Below are 20,349 nucleotides of genomic sequence, written 5' to 3' on the forward strand. Positions count from 1 at the left end.
CAAAGAAGATAAAATAATCTTGTGATGATACATATGAATAGATAACACTGTGTCATAATACTTTATTTGCACAATGTAATTGCGACCAATAACACTGTCTCTTAAAATTATGTTACAGGGGAATTCCAGTTGAGTTGAAAGATAGTCTGAAAGAGAAGAAGTAGAGTTTTCTTAGCACAACAATAAAAATTTGATCAAAATCAGACGAAAAATACAGAATTTATGACATTTTGAAGTTTTGCTAATTTTTCAATAAACAGTTCTAAAACAGTCAATATGAATATGCAAATAGTGAAGTGATGATGTCATCCCTCACCACTTGAATACAAAATTTTAAATTTCCAGTATTTCATTCCAAGGCAATTATGCCCCAGTCTCAAATCCTGATATATTTAAACGCTCCTTATTCTGAAGTTATAAAGCCAGGAATACCTTCATGTTTTACACTTTAATGACAGAAACATTGAATTTCCATTCTTTTTTTTTTTTGGTACACAATAAATGGAAAATTGTGAGTTGATGACATCGCACTCATTTGCATATTCATATTAATTGTATGAGAGCTGTTCAGCCAAAATTAGCGAAATTTCATGATTTCATTAATTCCCTAATTTTTATCTAATTTTGATCAAATTTTTACCATTGTACTTGTAAGATTTCACTCTTCTTATAAGATTAACATATAAGTGGACAGGCATTCTTTCAAATTCAAAAAGTTTTTTTTCTTTCCAGTTACAGCAAGTTTTTTTTTCTCCATTTTAATGTTGCCTTGGTTCCATCTACTGAAGTCAACTGTAGCACGGATTGGCATATTCACTTCGGTCCCACATCGCAGGGACAGTCAGGACATATCTTATCTCTTTATGACTGACCGCCCACAGTACTATCTCCACATGAGAACATTCTCTTGTTTTGAGATCCAGCACACTTATGTTTGAGATGCCCACCAAGATCCATAGAGGGTCCTGAGACTGTAACATTGCAACACACAATAACGACTGTTAGAAGAGCGCTGGCTTTAACCCATCGAGGACGAGTCCTGAGTATACTCAGGCAAGCGTCTATGGGAAATGCGCGTTTTAGCAAAATCAAACTGTCCTCAGCAGGTTAATCAAGTGAAGGAATTAGAACAGGAAATCATGGCATGACCCGAGCTTTGTGGCCTGTCTACCTTGACAAGGACGAGGGCCTCCTCCATCTCCTGCCAGTCGACGGCGCTCTCCTTGGTGAAGAAGCGCATCTTCTCCTGGAGTTCCTCCAGCTGCTGGCGGACGGCGTAGTACTTGACCTGCATCTCCCGGTTCTCTTTCTGCAGTTTCTCATAATGCTCTGGGCGCGGCGCAGACATACAGAAAACAAACAAACAAACAAAAACACAAACAAACATTTAATTCTGTTACCGTCATCAGCTTTTGACAACTTACAACGCTTGATGGAGTTCAGTGATGTGGATTCTACGCAAACAACTGGCATTGTTACCGAATGTGACAGGGTTAATTCTCACCCTGCCTACTTACATGCAACGTCTGCCATTTATGGATGGTCTCAAAAACACATAACAGATATGACTTTGCCCACACCTCCCTCCCCCCCCCCAAGTGCACTCCTTCAACTAGATAATGTCATGCCATAGAATACAAGTTTAAATTTCTGATTTGTCATGCACTCTTTCAAACACGGTAAACAGAGTTTTGTATTGTCTTTTTTTTTCCTCTCTGCGACATGGTAGCTATCAAATCATAGAATATTGAGAATCCAAATTACATAGAATTAGGTTTACTGAAAACAAATGAACAAAAAAGCGTTACTTCACTAGAGGTAGATGGTGCAGTTACCTCTCTCCTCGTTAAGTTTGTCCAGCAGTGTGTTCTTGTCATTGAGATCTCCCTTCAGCGTCGCCTCCAGCTGGGCTATCTGGAGCTTGAGTTGCTTCTCGTTGGCTCGGTACTGGCGCTCCCTCTCGGCATCAAAGGCACTGAGGTGCAAAGCAAGCATCACAGACTTAAACTTCAACATATTAGGGAGCTTTAGATTTTGACGTGCAGACGTTCAGGGGGAAAAAAAACATGTTCTGAGCATGCGCAGAAGCGTCTGTCAAGTCGATCTATTCTAAGCTTGCGTCGCCTGAGTTTTTCACGCGTACTTGGGCTATTTTTACGTCCGCACAGTTTGCAACGTAGACTACTACTTCATGCACCGATCATATGGGGGCTCTATTTTATTTTTCATACGTTGCGTCCAAGCGTAATCTAAAGCTACTTTTCAACGCGACGCAGGGGAGAGGAGAACGTCCAGCGCACTCGTCGTCTCAAATGTCCGCGCGTCAAAATCTAAAGCACCCTAATCTTTGCCCTAGTGGGAACATTAATGCGTCTACAGTATAAGTAAGAAATACACAGTGTGAATTTATCCTTGCACCTTGTATCCAATCCATACAATCACTCTCTTCAGCACGAAACCCGTATCATGTTGGACCAGTAATGGGCATGGGACTGAGATATGGCACGAAATGGAGCAAGCAATGCAGTAAGCAAAAGAAGAGTCAAACTAACTCGCGTGCATTAGACCCAGTAGTGTCATAGTAGTAATGATAGAGGAAAAAGTTGAAGTATATTGGCGATGCTTCTCAGAGGTACAATCTGAATCCTTTAACCCGTTTCCTACAGGAACCTGGTGGCCTGTGCATTAAGTCTATGGGGATTTCAGATTTCAGTAAGAACCAGGTTAAAATGTTCAACAGTGACAAGCACAAAACATCATAAATGTTGATAACTCGCTATGACGCATAAGCAATAGGAGTTCTAATAATACCAAATGTCCACAAAAAAAGATTACATTAGGACCCTCCGCAACGACAACTTTATAATTAAATAGTGACTCAATCTAAATACAATTTCAGGGAATGAAACTATGACTTATTATCTACATCTTACTGAAAACCCCATCCGATTTGCTTCTGCGGTCACAGAGAAATTAGGATCTTTGTAAAGCATGTCAGGAATCCCTTCCCTCCAAGTTCTGTCCATTGTGTTCACACATTAATATGCACTTCCAAGAGCATCCAAGTGCTAAACTTGGAAGAAACAGACCCACAACATGCTTTACAACGATGCACATTTCTCTGTGACCACTTTATCAAATTGAATGGGGTTTTCTGTAAAATATAGGTAAGACATTATATTTTTAGAACCCGAAATAACATTCAGATAGTTTAATCATGTTGAAAGTTATCAGTGCGAAAATCCAATTGTATATATGTGACCCGCTACAACAAAATGGTCCTAAAGTCGCGCACGGTCGAAGCCGTGAAAATCGAGTTTGAAGTTAGAGCATCAAAATTGGTCAAAACTTACGATTTTTTCAATTTGACATATTATTAGAGTCTGACATGTCTTCTGTCATCTGTCGAAATTTTGAAGCAAAATGATGAAAGGAAAGACCCAAAAATAGCGTTTTTCTGGGTCATGTTTTTTGGGCGTTTCAACGAAGCAGAAACTGGTTCGAACATTTGGATTGAGCGCCACACATAGGCTCCGCCCCTAACAACGACCAGAGTGATCTCATTGGTCAGTTTGCTGCTTGCTGCTAACCGAAGCGTGAAGCTCGCACACTGCCCAGTCGACTGGTGCGTGCGGGTGGGTTGCGCTATGCCTAGCTGCTTCTCCTGACATCCTGGTCACTGATTGGTCGGTGAGGAGACCGCCGACGCTGTGTTTGAATGAGCATTTCGGGGGTTGCTAGGGCTTAACTTCTATTGTCCGGAGGTGAATACTGACTTGCGTGTCTCTTGATTGTGATTGCGTCGCAAGCAGAACTTTTAGGGCGCTTTTCTCGAAACAGTGATTTCCAAGACGTCTTGACATGCTCTCTTTTAAACATCGATATCTCCGCAGCCGATTATTTTTATAAGACGTGTTATATATCAATTTAAAGCAGAAAGATTAGGGAATTGTGTCATGCAATTTTCAAATAATCGACCTCGCCCGACTTTAGGATCATTTTGTTGTAGCGGGTCACATATATATATATATATATATATATATATATATATATATATATATATATATTTTTTTTTTTTTTTTTTTTTTTTTTTGGGGGGGGGGACATATTGTATATTAAATCTATCTTTGTGCAATTTAATAAAAACAGCAAGGGGCAAATCACCTCGAATATAAGCATTGGTCTCCTTTCTGACTTCAGCTACATATCTACCCGACACACATAGTAGTGAAGGAGGATACCAAAAATATCTTGTGAAAGAACAGTGAAAAGAAAGCATAAAGACCTGAAATGACATATTAATATGATACGAGTCAAAGCTATCATTTCCTTTAAAAAAAATACAGGCGTTGCAAAATTCGCCACTGATATGTAAACTTCTGAATTCAGAGACGACTTACCTGTTTAAGAGCTTCTCGTTTGCTTCCCTAAGAATATCCTTTTCTTTCTCGACGTCAGTTAATCTTTCTTGGAGCTGTTTGGAGAAAGAAAAAATTGATGCAAAGATGTGAAATTAAAAGCTGTGTATTTCTCCTAGTTTTGCATAGTGAATATCTCCATCATGTCCGAAGTGACTTCTATGAATAAAGTCAACTAAGAGGAAAAAGAAAGCTTCTTTAGACTTGGACTACTCTGCTAGGCATGGAATTTGAGTTAATGGGATGTTGCCTTTGACACAGCTAAAGCTATGGAACTTTACATGTATCCAATTATCTGTGTCACTAAACAGTGTTATGAACAAGAGGTCATTGATGGTGTGTCTGCAATAATAAAATATTTAGAAATAAACTTTTTTTAACGTACTTGTACATTGCAATTTCAGCTAAGAAGAAACTGAAAATGTAAAAAAAATTTACGACGGACTATGCACGACGAACAACACATGACAGACACTGAATGATAGCATTAGCTCACTTGCGCCAGCAGTTCAGGTGAGCTCAAAATATATCCCACTTTGAAATTAAAACTAGCCAACAACAACAACAAATGGTGAAATGGGTGAACCACGCACAGTACCAGTGGGTGGACTTTACATCAGCTGGGTAAAACGATACTCACCTCAGCAATGTTTCTCTGCAGTGTGGACCCCTGCTTCAGCTGAGTCTGTAGAGACAGTGCCCTCGCCTGCTCACCCTGGTACTTGTTGTTCAGCCCTTCGAGCTCGTCCATCACAGCATCGTAACTCTTCTTCAACGTTGTCTGACTCTGTATGCACCAGAAACATATAAATATATTGACTTCAATGAACACGTAAGCATGGCAACGTTTCTAATTGGATCTGTGACCAAGCTCAACTATCCTTGAATTTTTCTGTTCTATGCTTCCAGCTCCCTCTTCAACCAGCCTCAGCCTACTTTCCATCCATCACTGCCCAACACTGTACGCATCAGCAGCATACTGATCAACAGATATCATTATTGTAGTTTTAATAGTCAAACATGACAAAATACTGCTAGAATTAATTCTGACTTTTGACTGCACCTGGCTAATTTAGAACTCTGAGCACTGCTTTCATCTCTGTAACACCATATCTTTTGAAAGCAAGATATTATTCAGAAGGATGAAGGTTCAGGTGTGAGTTTCTTCAATTTGTCTCCCTCTACAAATGAAATTTGTTAAGATCACAACTGCTGATCTGTGAATTAAACAGTCGGAAAAAAGGAACCAGTGCGACTCGAACCTGTATTCTACTGCTTTCTGGGCAGCGACACTACCACCAGGCTGTCCCTGGTTGCCGGCAGTGACACAATGAACATGGAACAAATACCCAAGCTCTGAAATTCCGACATTGTAATGTTAAGTAGTCAAAGGCAGACAAGGCATATTAAATGAAAGCAAGATATCACTCAGAGGGATGAAGGTTCAGGTGTGAGTTTCTTCAATTTGTCTCCCTCTCGTTTGTTTGTTAATTTACATATCAGCAGTTGCGATCTTAACAAATTTCATTTGTAGAGGGAGACAAATTGAAGAAACTCACACCTGAACCATATCTTTTCTTCCCTATTAAAGAGTTGCTTGACTTGGAAAGACCAAGCAATACACTCCACAACAAAACCTGCTTATCCAAAAAACAGATAAACATGGCAAATCTCTTAAGTGTGAACTTCACCTTCAACCCCAATCACAGCTGACCCTGAATCTATTCAGCCAGTTGATAAACAGCAAATCAAAGTTACCTTTCTGGTAGATTATGACTGCAAATAACCACAATTAGGGCGTGGCTGGGGGAACACACCCCTAAAAGTATGGGCTCACCTCCTGGAGAGTGGCATACTGGGCCTCTAGGGCAGCAAGCTTCTGAGACTTCTCCTTCACTTCTCTCTGCAGCTTTATCATGTCCACATTCTCCTGGATGTTGCTCCTGGGACGTGCCACAGAGGCAGCAAAGAGGGCAGCAGACAGATTACAAAAATGCATTAATGGTATGCTGTGGTCATTTAGGATTACAGCTCATATCCAATGTTTACCACTACATACAAAAACTGGGTCAAAGGGACAATGCTCCTTTTGCTCCATTTTCATAAATTTGTCAATGATCTTGTCATACAGGGGAAAACAAAAGCTACCCACCCCCATCTTGATGAGACAATCTGACAATATGCTCTGTTTCTCTAGCAATCATAGTAATGCACGTTTCAGTTAAATCTTGCGTCAAGCGCATAAGTGGACCAGTCAGTCAGAAGGTGTTTCATACTTAACATGGGCACTACAATTGCAACTATCTGGTGGATACCAACGTGGACTGTGATGGAATCAAAATTTCATCATTGCTCTTACATTGCAACAGTGCTCCAATAATGTCAAAAGCTCTTATGTTGAGCAAAACATAGCAATACTCTGGAATGCTGTACGGCATGATCTTGCCTAAAAGAGAAGTAAATGGGTCTGGAATGTTACATTTTTGGAGCTGATTTGTTGTTTGTTTGTCGTTGTTTTCTTAGCTGCCTTATGGAGGTGGAGGAGAATGCTGCTATGGAATTTTGCAAATGCCACACAGACAGGCATCAAATGTCTTTGAAAAATCATTGGTAAAGAAAATTTAAATGAAAGGCAGAACCCCCCCTAAAAAAAACAAAACAAAACAAAACAAAACAAAACCCAAATGTGCCTCTACAAACACTACTACGTGAAAATGTAAAAAAGAAAAGAAAAAAGAAGACAATATCTATACACTTTTCAACATGCCATCTGCATGCTATTGTACAAAGAATTAAGAGGAAGAGGGTTCAAGGAGACTTGTTTACATGCTGAAAGTATCATATTTTCTCATTCAGATGATAACATGCTTTGATCAGAGTAAATGTTCAGACATCTTTCATGCGAGCATTTCCTTGAAAAACAAACAAACATACACTTAAATAAATGTTTTCAAGCTATGCAATACACCATGCAGTATCCATTTTCTTTTCTTTTCTTCTTTTTTTTCCCGCTCTATTCTTGCTTTGTTGGGGGCATGCAATCACAAAAGTACTGTACTTTTTATGTACATATGTTGGCAGCATTAGTATAAAATGTATATTTGCTCTCCACGATTAAGAGTTTATTGGGATGACTGTCTGGTTACACTTTACTGCTGGAAGTAAAACTACTGGTTAACATGCAGCTATATACACACATAGAGCTTCGAGCTAACTTTGTACAGGGATGAGATATCGATGTGATTGGTCATCAGCTTTGTTATACCTTGTGCTTTCATTAGTTGTCATTTTTTTTTGTTTTTTTGGCACAAATACACACAAATGACATCATGATAACGCATTTAACCCAGTGAGGACTATAGTCGCGAGTATACTCGGGCAAGCGTCTATGGGAAATGCGTGTTGTAGCAAAATCCAAACGTCCTCAATGGGTTTAAAACAAGGCCTTCCCTGTGCTCCATGAAGTGCCATGACCCCTAAAAAGTAAACACAACCACACACACTCAATGAAAAAAAAAATGAATAAAATCCCACAAACAAGCACACATAAATGTGCACTGCTAATATCCACATAAAACATATCAGTACATGGCAGTTCCTTCCTGCACCACAATTTTCAAATCATGTAAAGAGTGCATATGTGCGTAGATTTGTCTAAAAGCGTGAGTAAATAAGAATAGACATTCCTGTCAGGGGTAAAATTCGAATGATAACAATGAACAAAGTTATGTGACACCCTCTTCCATTCTCCCGCATGTATTCAATAACACCAGGAACGTAGTGAATGTCTACATGTGGGTTAGTTTGTCCATGTCTGCCTCATACAGTGTCTCACAACAAGTTTTTTTTTTTCAGTATCCCAGTACGCTTGGTGCGCAGACTATCACGTACACCCACATGTTGGTCAAACAATGACAATTGCACTACAGGACAAGCACAAAACACAGGTACATTGACATTTTCACATTGTACAAGGATTACGAGAAGCTAAGAAGAAGAGGTATTTTCCTTTACGGGGGAATTAATTTTGGCAGGCTTTCTTGTAACTCAACGCACAGGTGAGCAGCATGCAATCACAAATTAAATTTACAGTCTCATTTTTATGCAGCCCTGCAAATCTTGACTTGTAACAACTAGGAACCAGTTTTTAGTAATTATTAGTAGATATTTGGATAGATTTACTTTTATATGGAATGCAGTGTTTCATCAACAAAGTATTTCGCATGGTGAACTACGGAAGGCAATTAACATAGAAGTCTGAACTCTTTATATGGCTAGTAGTATTGATGTCACACAATCGTAAATGATAAAGCAATTAAGGTCTTTTCATAAGTACATTTCACGCAACTATAAACAGCAATTTCAAGATGCTGATGAGGATTTTTTTCTTTCTTTTTATTTAAGGAGAGAAATGATATAGGTTTGTCATTGCTCAAAAAAATATAAAATCAGAGCTGAATGACTAGTGAATTCACAAGTATAAAAATATTACGATAAGACCTGCCACAATAGACACATTCTCCATGCATATATCCACATTGCTTTTTTTTTTTTTAAATTCAACACTTTATTTATAATAATAATAAAAAGTAAATCTTGGAAAGGAAATGAAAAACGAAAACAAGAGTGGTGGGACAAGCAACCAATTTTACCAGAACCCAAGAATATGATGTGCAAGATCCATCGCAGCATTAAAGGGACTGTACAGTACTGGTTGAGTTAGGGATTCATGTTTTGAACATTCCTAAGTGAGATAATGAAAAGCCTCTTATGAAATATGAAAGAACATGTAATTCTAAGAAGGATTCAACATTTATTTGATGAAAATTGGTTTTCAAATGGCTGAGATATCCAAAAAAGTGCTAATAATAAAAGGCGACATGCCACAACTTTATTAGGATCTCTTTGTTTCACCTTGATTTTGGATATCTCAGCCATTTCAAAACCGATTTTCATCGAATAAACTTTTGATACCCCTTAGAACTGCATGCTCTTTGACATCTCATAGAGTGGTTTCTGAATATCTCGCAAAACGTTAAAAGCTAAATCTTCATCTCGACCAGAACTGTACACACCCTTTAAGGCTGTACATGATTAGTATGACAGATGAGCCAGACTGAGACTTTAGAGCGATTTAATGGGTGCAGTCAGGGGTTGATGCAGCAAGAAGAGGGGTAATCCTCTGTCACCGTGCTCCATCCCATTACAACAAAGCGTGCTTCACGTTTAGGGAGTACCATTCAGATAGATAGCAATCATTCACACAGAGAAAATATTAAAGGATGGGGGGAAGATATCAGAAATCGTCATACTTACTTGGCGGTGTGTCTGAAGGCATACATTCAATGCAGAAGGAACGACAGAATGCAATTAAAAGTTACAGTTTGATTCAAAGGGGAAGAATCCATGCAAAACACATTAAAGAGAAACAAGCAGAAAAACATAGAGAAAGAGATCTGACAGAGATCCAGACAAATTAAACAACTGGAGAGGAGCAAATTTAACAGGAGGATAAGCTTATGAGACATTGGAGAAGAGGAAACTGCAGCTGAGGAAAAATAAGTCAGAGGCAGAAATATATGCAGAGAGTGAAATAGCCTGTAGAGACAAAGACAGAGATAGACAGACAGATAGACAGACAGACAGACAGACAGACAGACAGAGACTGAAAGAGAGACAGACTGACTGAGTGATTGACAAGAGAGGACAGAAATGGAATAGAACCACAAAATCAATGGAAAAAGATATAAAGAGGGAGAGATTGCAGAAGAAGAGGGCATGGAAAATGGTCTAGACACAGGATAGTAATTTAACTTTCATCAAAAGGAAAGCAAACAACAACTTCGAAACTTCACTCTATCTTACAGCCAAAAAAAAAAAAAGAAAGAAGATTATTCTGTCTGCCAAGAATACAAATCATCGCAGGTTATGATCGTGTTCTGTCAGTTCACAACACATCATATCATTCAAGTGTGAAATTGCTTTGGCGTACATCAAGAGGTCGGACCACTGCCTGCTGTAAGTCAAATTTGGCTTCTCTACAGAGAACCTCGAGGGTGTTCAACCCTGCACAAGGTTTTGGCGTATCACTCACAAAGAATGTCTTCATTATTCTACAATATACTCAGAGAAGACTTCATTCAGCACAAATGTTAATTGAAAGCACAGGTTTTGACAAAATAATGATAATGACTGATAATAATATCTTCATTTCTATGTAAGAATTTACATAACACAAGGCTATTAGGAAGAATTTGGACAAAACTTGTCATATGACTAATTTCCAAGTTCAGCAATCAACAAAAATCATTATCATAGGTCCACACCTATACAAAACAACAACAAATACATAATGTAGTCCTAACTACTAGTATCTTTAGTTGGAGAAGCAGCTTTTAGACCATAATTGCATCCTAAAGTCAAAGGTTTGGTTGTTTTGGGATTGTTGTTGTTGTTGTTTTTTAATTGCAATTGGTCAAGTCAGGGGTAATTTAACACTACATGAGGTTTTACACTCATAGCATAAAATCCACACCAGCACAAACACAAACTTGCAACATTTATCACCTAAGTTGTATCTCACTATAATGCAGCTGTAATACACTGTATGGCCTCTATATTTCTTACTGAAAAAATGTGGCATTTCAAATGTTGTACTGGGTTGAAGGTACTGTATACACAGTATATTTTGCAGTGTTTTCATTTCTGCACATTATGAAAGCCACCTGAAATTTATGAAATCAGCAACTTGAGAAAATATTGCCTCCTGTATGAGACACAAATGCATCAAATATCATCTCTATGGTAGAAAATAACTAATTTTTCTTCTGCAAACAGTGTAACATTTCTCATTCATCACTGTGGTTGTCTATTGGAAGTTCAAAGGCATTATTTACCATTTGCAGATGAAACTAAAACCAAGCTTTAGTGCTTAAAAACAACCAATGCAAAACTGTTAATCAGTACAATCAATGTTAGGTATTGTTAAATATACGGAATGTGAACAGAAGTTATAATAGAATTGTTTCTAGAATAAACTGTCTACAGTTATGATTTATTGAGAAAATTAGCGATATCTACATATATCTTAGGCTTTATTGCAACGTTTTTATATGGTAGGATGTTTTGTGATACAACTAACCGACACATATGCATTAAATGTGATAACTCAAACATTTTTCAAATCACTGCCTCCAATGGTAAACAGTACCTTCAACCACTTGCAAAATAGTCATAAATCCCTATTTGTGAAATATTATCAACAAACTAACAAGTAGCTACCACCTCAAGTAGAGGAGCATCTCATGAGATTTTTTTTGCAATTAACATCTCAGAATGAAAAGAAATCAATGGCAGAAATAGGGGAAGGGGGAGTAACATGACACTACGCATTAAACAGAGGCGCAGAGAGCAGAAACAATCATAATTCCATGAAATTCTACACTAAGTATTTACTACACAAAGATACTCTGCCTATTTTGAGATTTTTTACAGCTTATACACCAAAGGCACTGCAAAGTCACACAAAGCTATGCAAAAGCCCATTTATGTCAGTCCTTCAGAAGACCGAAACGACCCCTAATGAATTTTGCTTGTGCGAAGGCATATGATAGATTATTGCATTCACATAGTACAGTGCATAATGACTACCTCATCACCATGAATCGTTTCTGATTTGAAGGGGAAACTACCTGGAAGACTAATTATTGTCCTTTTCTCTTTGCTAACTGCAGATATGAGAAAAAGTCTTTGCATTTCCTGAAATTTCATGATCAGCACAAGAATCAAGCAAATTTTGTTTGATTTTTCATATCATTTTTTTTTTTTCATTTCACAGCACATACTACAGGAAGAACCTTGGTCCAGTATGATAAAGAATGGCAAATCTTAACTTCACAATATCATCAAATGTAAAATGAGTGACTATACTAGCAGTCAGCAATCATTTGTGCTTGGTGAGCTCCAAATCTCATTCCAAGGAGGCATACAAAAAAAGAAAAAGAAAAAGAAAAAAAGAGCTTTGCTGTGTACCGTAGTTGAAAACATCTCACGTCATAACACATGAGGCAACAATAAATATGCACATTATAAAAAAAAAAATAATAAAAAATCACTCGCACGATTGATCTAGCATTCTGACCTTTGACCTGCTGACATTTGCTCTTTCAATCTCAAAAGCACTTCTTCATGGTCGAGCTCCTTGATTCTGATCTGCAAGTGACAGAGCATGGTTTGTATTATTAATATCATTTTTGAAAGTGTGGAAGGGAATCCTCTTTAAATTATTCAATGAAAATGACAGATGATAGTAGCAGCATCTAAATCAAATTTCAGGAAAGCAATATTCTGCATTTCAAAATCATATCGACTAATACTGGGTGAAGAAAATACATACAAAAATGTGCATTGCTTGGAAGCTCTGCAAGTGGTCCTACAGAAGAACTTCTCACAATATATGGGTATGACATACATGAGGCAAGTGAAATTACATATTAACAAAGATTTAGCAATTTAATTTTAGCTATTGCATCAAGCTTGACTGTTCTCACAGTACACAAATATTACACACTTCAACATACAAAAGTAATCAATGACTGGCACAACGCCACAGAATGGCAAAGATCACTATCCTATACCACCAACCATCTTAGAATAAACAATATTTTGAGTTTCAGTCTTGTAATTATCATCTTACATATTAAGTTTCCCCATGCCTTTCTATAGGTGTATATCTACAAGGAATTTAATGCATACACTCATTACCACGGCTCCATTTCTTACAAGTATGTCTGGGGCTCAGTTCAAGACTACAATATATGCTTGACAGTAACTATGTGGGAATTCAACTGAAAATGACTTAAAAGTTCCCTGAAATACAAATGCACGTTGATTTGTGTTGATTTATGATATCCTCAACATCACTTTTGCGGTGAAACAAATATCTAGAAACATTCCATATATTTTTTAATAATTTTTCTTCAATTTTTCTTCAAATTACTTGGATATGCCCACAAAAAAATCCTTCCAAACCAATATTCCTGTTGTGATCTCATCTGTCAATCATTGTTAAAGTACCGATATGTTTAACAAAAGACATTGGAATGCACCTTCCCCTCGACTCAGCATAACTTGCATATTCCCTTGCCATGTCTTTTGTTAGTCACACTAATATCACAGAAACATGGAAGTTATGCAGATAACTCAGAATACAGTTACAAAACTCCCTTATCAACCTCTTCAAATGAAATACATTTCAGCGGTTCAAGCAAAATTGGTGTAGATATATACTGCTTTGTTGAACGAGCCTTGGGCAATCTCTCGCGATTGTCAGAACCAATCTTTTTAATTTTTCTTTTATAGGCAAGCACAAAACATATAGAGGACTGCTCTATTTGCATCATGTCTCACCTGTTCCTGAAGCATTTCTTTCTCCTGCTCCAAATACGATATCTGTTCTTGCATGTCTCCCAGGATTTCATTCCTATGAAGAAAAAGGGAGGATCGAGAGATTTTGTTTGAGTTTTTATCATAATGACAAGGGTTTTCAAAGTGTTTTTAATCATGGCAGAGTTCACTCCAAGTGACATTGACTACAAAATCAATGCCTTAAAATGGCCAATTACCCTTAAACTGGAGTACCACCAGTCTACAAACTGAGGAGTTTGCAGAGAGTATTTACCAAAGTGGACACAAAATGCACTACATACTATGACCCTGATCCTTGGAATCAAACTCTCACCCACAGAGGGCTAACTCCATCTCGTACACAGTTTCATGACATTTGCTCCTGCAACAACTGCTCCAATGAAATATCTGCACGCTATTAAAGCCAAACATGAATTATACCCACAAACATAACCCTAACCCTAATCCTAATCCTTACATCAAACTAAACCTAAAACCCTATCACAACCCTGTAACCCTATGTCTTTATAAGACCAAAGCAATTGTCTCAGGAGCAAATGTCGTGTCACCCTCAAGGGAAGCATCTCAGGCAGGTTGCCACATTCCAATGCATACATGCTAATGTTTATGGTAGGTGCACACAATATATAGAACTTAATGTGAATTATTCATAGCATTTCTTTGAATAATATTTACATTTCCCACAAAAGACACAAGGCCAACCTGTCATACTCATTGACATCAACATTCAATAAAATTTGACTTCCAGTATAGATTTTTTTAAAGGCAGTTAGCTATCCATTAATGAAAAGGATGATTTAGTATATATATATTTATATTCTAGGAAGCATCAATGTTCTATCAAAACAAGCAGCTGAAACTCACACAAAAATACTAAATCAGGACACAGCAAATATGAACTATCACGATGAAAGGAAAGCAAGAAAGACAAGCATATTATTCATAATACAAGCAAAATTTTTAGGGCAATGTCTTTTTTGATTACTTTTCATATTTACACTGGGGCTTTGATATTCAAGAATAAGGTTCTTTGAACTTTTCATTGCAGAAATACAAAGTGCAAGACAAACAAACGACAAGAACTCACAGTCTCTGGTTCTCCGCCCTGGCCTCCTCCAGCAGGCTGTGACCGTATCTCGGCAGTACGTCATTCCGCAGCGACCGTGGCGTGGCCGATCTGACGAAGCACAAGAACGGGCAGATCAAAAATCTAACAACTCCCCGAGATGATATGAAACTAGCATGAACCCAACACAGATGTATCTTTAATATGTGTTATGGTCCAGGTGGTGTAATCTCCACAATTCAAAGCCATTGAAGGTAAACATCCATTATGTTCATATCATGCTTTATTTGTCCTTTACACTCTCTCAAATGTTTCACTTTTGGTCATTTGAATTCTAACTTGTTACCAATGGTGACTTTCTTTTACTGTTTATGCCCTGCATGACAAATTGCTTGAATGTTTGCACACTAGCTCATAGAACGGAACCCCTGAACACCAGGCAGAAACATACGAAAACTCAAACGGGAATAAATAGACAGGTGACAAAATGAAGAAAAAAGAAAAAAAAAGAAGGCAAAATACATTCCGAAAATGAAGCTATGCATCATGTACACCCAATCCAAAGTCATCATACACCCTAATAAATTACCTTAAAAATTTTCAGTCTAAAAAATGTGGAGGATTGATCATAGTGCTACGTATCTGAATTCATATCAGACAGATGAGCCGGAGGTATCATGTTTTGTGCTCGGATCTCAGTCCATCTTTGTCCACCTATTGATGCACATGTAATTTTCTTAGTTTGGCACATGGTTTATCCATAATAGAGGTTGTGCCCATCTACGTACATGATTTACCTTGTTCTTTCTCCTTGAACTCTTAATCCTTTCCTCATGCTGTCTTGAGGAGGTTTTGGAATTCCCTTTTGAGGCAAGAAAGGAAAGAGTGAGAGAAAATAGTGAGGCATTGTCATAAAGAACATTAATAATTACTGTGATGGACATGGCATGAGATGAATGAATCATTTGCTCATTGACAAACTTGTGTCTGTACTGTCATTTTAAATGATACAGAAAGGCAACAGAACGATTTGCTTCACACACAGACACACAGGCATACTACACTTTACCAGAGACTCCAACCCCAAGCACCTTCTGATCGGGAGATTCTCCCGCCTGAAACCCCTATCAAACGGGAGACTCCAATTTGATGTGCGCTTTGCGCACACCACGAGCGCAAAGCGCGAAGTTCCTTTCGGCCAGGGTCCAGGGCCCGCTTAAGGGCCCTGGAAGCTCGGTTCTAGATGCCCTCTCATGCTATCTAAGGCTTATTTTTCAACAAACAATGATATTAAAGTAAGAAATCATTTCAAGCGGGAGACACAGAGCCAGGGCGAGAGAAATGAAATCTCAGGCGAGAAAACAGGAGATTTTTCAAAATTGGGCTTTCGGCGGGAGATCTCCCGTTGAAAACGGGAGAGTTGGAGTCTCTGCTTTACACTTTGGACAGACACTACTGCAATAGATTGCACAAAGGCAGAGAATCAAAGCTGCACTAAATTTGATACTGTGGTGTAATTCACCCTGCACACAACTCACTGTGTTGATTCTGGACTGAACATGGTTATACGGGGTTCTCCTCTGGTTTTGGGTGGCAAGCTGCTGCTTTGCAACCATGAGCTGTGAATGAGGAACAAATTAGACAGAAAGTAAGTGAATGCACTGGGTATTGAAAGCCCATCAAACCTATTCCAGTGACGGCATTCAAATTGACAACTAACTAGAAAATAAGAAAAAAAAATGGGGAACCAATATGATCCAAATAAATCTACTCAGGGTCCATATAGATAAGTACTTTGCAGTCAAAGAAAATACATCATGAGTTTGATTAAAAGCCTACATGTAGATGGAGGTGGGGTCTGATATCAAGCCTTTCAGATTGCTGGCAGAGACACACCCATTCCTCTGAGCCTGTACTCCTGGTTTATCAAAGTTTTTTACTAATGACATAACCCTGGAATCTTGGAATTACCACAATGATATTCAATAAGTACTGCATTCAGAAAAGGTTTTTACAAATCATATGAGAGGAATCAACATTGTGTATGTCAGAAAACAAACAAGCAAACAAAACAGATAGGGAACCAACCTTGCTTCAAAATCACACAATATCTTGATAATTAATAGAAAATCAAGATAATTATGAATCATTCACAATGCACATTTCCAGATCAGGCCATATTAATGGGGCTCCTGGGAAACTGAGATGAGTCAGTGATTCTGTGTCATATGATACAGTCTTTTTCTTGCCGACATCTTACAAAGAAAATTAGCATTCTAATACAAAATTCAATTCCATTCTGCTGATAAGGCAGTACAGCTTTGCATAGATTCCTTATTAATGTTGCATGTACTGAACTTCCTGTACATGGAACAGAAAATATTTTAAAACATATATTTTCCATTTTCCATTTTTGGACAATAAATAAATGAAATGAAATGAAATTAACCACATCATAGTTGCATTTATGTGTCTATGACCAAGTACTCTGAGAAACTGCAAAACATTTTCATATTCTGTTTCCCCATGATTCTTCTTAGTGACTTCACTGAAACTTTTAATATCTTAATAACTCACTTCATTCATTATGATATCAAACAGTGGAATTTCTCTTTCTTATAGAATGTAAGACAGTGATGTACTCCGGCCACGACGCCTGGCTCACCTTGTTCTTGAGGGCATCATTCTGTTTCTCCAGTTCTCTGATAAGCTGCTGCTTTTCCTCCAGCATCTCCTCCATCTCAAGATCCCGTCCTCCTTTCCTCCTCACCCCTGCCCCGCCCGCAACACCAGCATCAGCATCCTTCTTCTTGTTGTCGTGCACCAGCCGCAGCAGTTTGGTGGCCATTCTGATAACGAGTATGTCAAATTCCACATGCACCATGATCTTTTACATTTTCATTTTTTTTTACAAGGACTACAGCTTTGTCAGTATAAAGCATCTTGCTGGCTGGTAGCAATTATTTTGCAAAATAGTTTCGAAGTACTAATACGAAGTACTGATACATTGATACATTCATATGTAGATGATAACATCGGGGCGGTTGACCAATACTACTCAATGTTAAAACTACACTTGGAAATCACAACAGTTATTTGCTGTGCCATATGTCTGGTGGCCCATTTCAAATGGGCCATCCATTTGCCACTAAAATCTTTAAATCTGAAAATTTGATGGCCCAAAATAAACAGAAACACAATAATCCATTTTGAATCCCAAGTGACTGATCAGGCCACCAAAAGATAGCCTATTTGGAAATTTAGTGGCCAGACATCAATCTGTAGTGGCCCTGGACCAGCTGGCCACCTCTAATGTTGAGGCCTGCTGAAGGCATTACCTAAAGTTACTCTCCGATTATCACGACAACAGAAGAAAAAAAAAACAACTCCTTGTACGTTCACAGTGAGAAATAAGATGACATGATCTAACATCAAAAAAATAAATAAAATGTCTCTCTAGCCACACTGGGGTAGAGACATTTGAAATGAATCATCTCACTTCTTGATCTTCTCTTCTTGCTTCCTGGCATGCCTCTTGAGGATGAGATTTTCATCATGGAGCCTCAAATATCGGTCCTCCAGTTCCTCTCGGCTAATCTTGGCCACCATCCTCCTTTGCTGTGCCCTTTTCTGTTCACTAACTGCACACAGAGCATAACAATGACAAATCATTTTCTTTTTGTTATACATTCAGTAATCATATTTTAGTGCCAAGAGTTCTGGGAATGTTATGCGTCCACCTCATGAATGGTGTACCCATTACTGAGTAATGCAAGATTATTCACCCCTCTGCCCCCTACTACACTGAGGATACGGTCAACAAAAACACTAGGTTTCCAGATCCCACCATGATAATTGATATGCCTACAAAGCAAATTTGAAAGAAATTTGGCTCAATGTGAGGCTGCAACGCAGGGCATGTAACAAATGTATGACACCATCAAATTCCAATTACCAGGAGATTTCCCTATCCCCAACTTGATTCTAATGTACAATGTAAAATCTCTGGTCTTTGATACATTGTTTCATTCATCCTGTAAATCTTACATGGAATGCACCATTCCTTCTTCTCCCTGTGAAAGTGACAAATTTTTCATGGTTGTTTAGATATCAAATTACAAGCAATGGCCAGGAATTGAAAAAATCTGTAGAGGTTCTTAAAATGTTGATGCACATTGCAGTGAGTTTCACCTACTTGTACATATCCCCAAACACCATTTACATTCTTGGACATGGTGACCTACCTCCATCATCCAAACCATTTCTGTGACCTCCTCCGGCACCACCAGGGTCTCTCACAGGATACTCATCTACACTGTCTGCATCCATCATCTCCACGCAGCCATTGCTGATCCTAATCAATGATGAATGATGCTGCCATTGTAAAAACTGGAACATTGATTTCACACGAGGACTCAAAATACAATGTACACAAATGATGCAAGTGAAATGGGTCAATCTTGTCAACTTTTTTTTTATTTTCTGACTGAGCAATTCTTCTTCTGAAAGTTCTAGATTTCCACATATTATTATAAACTTATAAGCTTGGATCATAAAATGAATGGGAAATTGTGCTTTCGTAGTTTGCTAGATACTCGTTTTAGTAGAGTGGTGTGATTAGATCCTATGTCTTTGGTAGAGGCCCCTTTTCATTTCTTAAAATCCTTTGCAGTACACACTCACTCTTTGATGCTAGATTCTTATGTACTTTGGTATCCATATATATAGATATCTCAAATTCTACTGAACTAAACTGCACCAAAATCATGGGATTATTTTCAATTACTCATATGAATTTGATAAATTGACAATTGGAACGAAAGCGAATCGATGTTGACTTTCAAGCCGTCACACAAAACACAGAGTCACACTCACTCTTAAGTGATCACAGCTTATGCCGCCTGCACAATCTAACTGTTAGAATCATGAAGTTAAAATTCTAATGTTGTAATGTTAGGTTATTTTACTCTAGCTAAGTCCCAAGATTTATGCAAACAAGACAAACCGCAGGAAGTAAAATTGAGACCTGTGACTGTGCAATGATTATATTGCAAGCTGAAAGAAGTCAGTTCTTTGTATTTGTGTGTGTACAAAATGTATGTCTCTGTCGGTCTCTCCTCTAGAACAACGTAGAAGTCTAGTCTAAGCTCTGTCCGTCAATCTATCTGTCTATACATAAGTCTAGGCTACAGTCAGTCTTGTGCGATCTGGTAAGTGGTAGGGCCTATATGGTAACTTAGTTATAGTAAATATAGGCCTAGGCCTAGTCTAGAAATCTGGAATAGAATCAAAATCGAACCTTTTTTAGGAACTGTATTTCTCATTTGACCTCTTTCAACCTGCCATAGACGTGTGAATAAGTTTGTATATTGGCTTTTGCTCTTAGTAATCTGAAAGATTCGTCGCATAATATTAGATTCTTAGAAGGCTAATTTCAGT

The 20,349-nt window shown here is 38.1% G+C and overlaps 1 protein-coding gene across 1 annotated transcript in view; it reads right to left on the bottom strand.

The window, feature by feature from the left end:
* The window catches only part of LOC139728378 (protein fantom-like), a 54,541-nt gene that overhangs the window by 33,879 nt on the left and 313 nt on the right, over positions 1–20,349 (bottom strand). Inside the window, exons 2-15 of the mRNA XM_071639321.1 lie at positions 19,155–19,264; positions 18,410–18,551; positions 17,576–17,759; positions 16,449–16,529; positions 15,708–15,772; positions 14,932–15,021; positions 13,827–13,899; positions 12,559–12,629; positions 9,735–9,746; positions 6,256–6,361; positions 5,059–5,205; positions 4,401–4,474; positions 1,836–1,975; positions 1,172–1,329 (exon numbers count right to left, since the gene is read on the bottom strand). Coding sequence (XP_071495422.1) covers positions 1,172–1,329; positions 1,836–1,975; positions 4,401–4,474; positions 5,059–5,205; positions 6,256–6,361; positions 9,735–9,746; positions 12,559–12,629; positions 13,827–13,899; positions 14,932–15,021; positions 15,708–15,772; positions 16,449–16,529; positions 17,576–17,759; positions 18,410–18,551; positions 19,155–19,242 — 1,431 coding nt within the window. The 5' untranslated portion in view covers positions 19,243–19,264. The remainder of the gene's footprint in view (positions 1–1,171; positions 1,330–1,835; positions 1,976–4,400; positions 4,475–5,058; positions 5,206–6,255; positions 6,362–9,734; positions 9,747–12,558; positions 12,630–13,826; positions 13,900–14,931; positions 15,022–15,707; positions 15,773–16,448; positions 16,530–17,575; positions 17,760–18,409; positions 18,552–19,154; positions 19,265–20,349) is intronic.

Source organism: Diadema antillarum, unplaced genomic scaffold (genome assembly GCF_040938485.1).
Source record: "Diadema antillarum isolate AM-2024a unplaced genomic scaffold, OU_Dant_1.0 seq00000177_RagTag, whole genome shotgun sequence".
Classification (NCBI taxonomy): domain Eukaryota; kingdom Metazoa; phylum Echinodermata; class Echinoidea; order Diadematoida; family Diadematidae; genus Diadema; species Diadema antillarum.